Raw genomic sequence first — 2440 nt, 5'->3', positions numbered from 1 at the left:
TATTGAACTTATGTTTTTAATGTTACATGTATTTTAGGAAATTATTGAACAAAGTTCTGAAAATCCGGAGGGCAACAAGGATACTTGTAGGGACATTCTTGGGAAAGTGTTTAATGTCCCTGAGTATTCCGGTCGAGTGAGGGGGAAAGGATTTGGCGTAACTCCCAAAAGCTTTTTTCCTCAAGAGAAGCGCCAAAAACCTTCCAACGAGGAAGTATTAGAGAAGCTCAGAATCCTATCAGAGCAAGTGGCACTCTTGGTGAATACGAATAAAGATAAGCAACTTCCGGTTCAGCTCCAACCTGAAATACAAATGGAGAGTGAAACCGGGAGTTGCAACGTCCGTTTGAAAAGTGTTCCCGAGGTAATTAATTACTTACTACTTACTTGCTTATGTAATTACTTATGTATTAAACAAACTTATATATTAATTGTACTTATGTTTTAACTATTGATGTAGGGTGTCACTACATGTATCCTATACTTGTCCTCGCCTACTCAACGGAAGGTGGGAAAAGGAATATTATACAATACTTCGGGAGAAGTATTGCACAATATTCCGATCCCCGCGGGCCATGTCAAAGTATCGCCTACTGTTGCTTTCGAACCAACTGCACCGTTGCCCATACCGGACAACGATGGAGATATGCAGTTCTTAAGCGACGTTATTGGTAGTTACGTGGCATGGCCCACAAACCTTGTTGCCCTCCAAAAAAGATTCCCGAAGACAAATCAGTTACATCTCCCGAAAAGGTTTGTCACATTTATTGCCTAAGATTTATCATTTTTTCAGATTCAATAAACTAACATTTTACCTCATTTTTGTAGGTCCAAATAAATAAACCACCCCTACAGCCAAAAAAAGGCAGCAAACCTCAAAAATTGGAGGTTAATAGGGCTGCCAAACTACAAAGGCTGGAGGGTAATAAAGCTGCCAAACTTGCAGCAACAAAAAATCTGGATCGGGGAAAATCGGTCGCTGCTGCTGCTGCTCCTAATAAAAGTCAGCCACGCCTTGGTAAATACGGGGCGTGTCTTGACATCCAAATAAAAAGGAACATGGGCAGCAGCAACGATTCGCCCATCGTACAAATGAATAAAGACATCTTTGGAGATGAGTATATTGAATACCTCGAAAAGGAGCAAATGTACGAACTTCTCGAACATAAGGAGCTGAGTGCTACTGTAATCAGCTTGTACATAAGGTAAAAAATACTTTTAATTGCATTTATTTGTAATTAATTAAATGTATTGGTAATTAATCTAGTTTAAAATTTTCATTGAAGGTTTTTGTACGAGAAGGTCGTGTGCACGAGGAAACTGTCAAATAAATACTCATTCTTGTCTCCACATAAGATGTCGATGTGGAAACTCGATCCAGAGAATGTAAAAAACTACATTGTAGATATGTTTTTAAGAAATAAAGAAAGTGATAAATTGTTCTTGGCACCATATAATTCAGGGTACGTAATTTTATCTTTTTTAATTGATGAGAATTTAATTTATTAGTTGTCTATAAACAAAATTGCTTAACCAATTTTTTGTTGTTGTAGGGCACATTGGGTGCTATTTGCAATCAATGCGGTCTCTGAAGTGATATACTATTTGGATCCCGTGCACGGCGATTACACCAATCACCCCGAAATAAAGACTATGCTCGACACGTAAGTAATATTCATTTATTTCTTACATATATATATAATGTGTTTGTTCATGCTATAATAATCACATTTATTCATTCGATAGTGCCTTAAAAGTTTTTCGAGCTCAAAGAGGTGGTAAAGTGTCGAAGCAGAAATCTAATAACATTACATGGATCGCAATAAAGTGCCCTCGTCAAACAAATAACATCGACTGTGGGTACTACGTATTGAGAATCATGAAGGAGATTGTTGAGAAGAATAAAACTATTATCCCAGAAACAGTACAGTATTTGCATTATATGATTTTCATATATAAATTATCTATATATTTGATACTAACTTAATATAATATGTTCAATTTTTATATTGCAGTACTTTGACAATTCCAGTCCATCATATTCTGAGGAAGATCTGATGGAATTAAAGGAAGAATGGTGTCAGTACGTGCTTGACATGAAAATTATTTGATTTTCTGGGAAATAGCTTGCTGCTGGGCAAGGGATCTGAATATTATATGGTAGCTAGTGCATATAATGTATATTCTGTTAGTTATTATATGTAAATGATCATAGGACACAATATATGAACATGCATATGAATATGTAGTTAATTAGGTTGTAAATTAGGTTATATGTATGTATCTGAATGTAGTTAATTAGGTTGTAAATTAGGTTGTATATATGTATCTGAATGTAGTTAATTAGGTTGTAAATTACAGAGTTACATATATGTTAATTAAGTTACAGAGTTCTGATTTCTGATTGTGTGAACTGCTTATGGTATTTGAATATGTTTTG

The 2440-nt window shown here is 35.3% G+C and overlaps 1 protein-coding gene across 1 annotated transcript; it reads left to right on the top strand.

The window, feature by feature from the left end:
- The first annotated feature begins 501 nt into the window (after window positions 1-501).
- LOC140920485 (uncharacterized) lies at window positions 502-1668 on the top strand. Its single transcript, XM_073368766.1, has 4 exons — window positions 502-753; window positions 829-1205; window positions 1287-1463; window positions 1554-1668. The coding sequence occupies exons 1-4, from the start codon at window positions 685-687 to the stop codon at window positions 1666-1668; spliced, it is 738 nt and encodes a 245-aa protein (XP_073224867.1). The 5' UTR covers window positions 502-684.
- Window positions 1669-2440: the final 772 nt, after the last annotated feature.

This window comes from Cicer arietinum, chromosome 5 (assembly GCF_000331145.2).
Source record: "Cicer arietinum cultivar CDC Frontier isolate Library 1 chromosome 5, Cicar.CDCFrontier_v2.0, whole genome shotgun sequence".
Lineage (NCBI taxonomy): Eukaryota > Viridiplantae > Streptophyta > Magnoliopsida > Fabales > Fabaceae > Cicer > Cicer arietinum.
The sequence above is the reverse complement of the archived record's forward strand: the minus strand, read 5'-3'. Positions and strand labels throughout refer to the sequence as shown.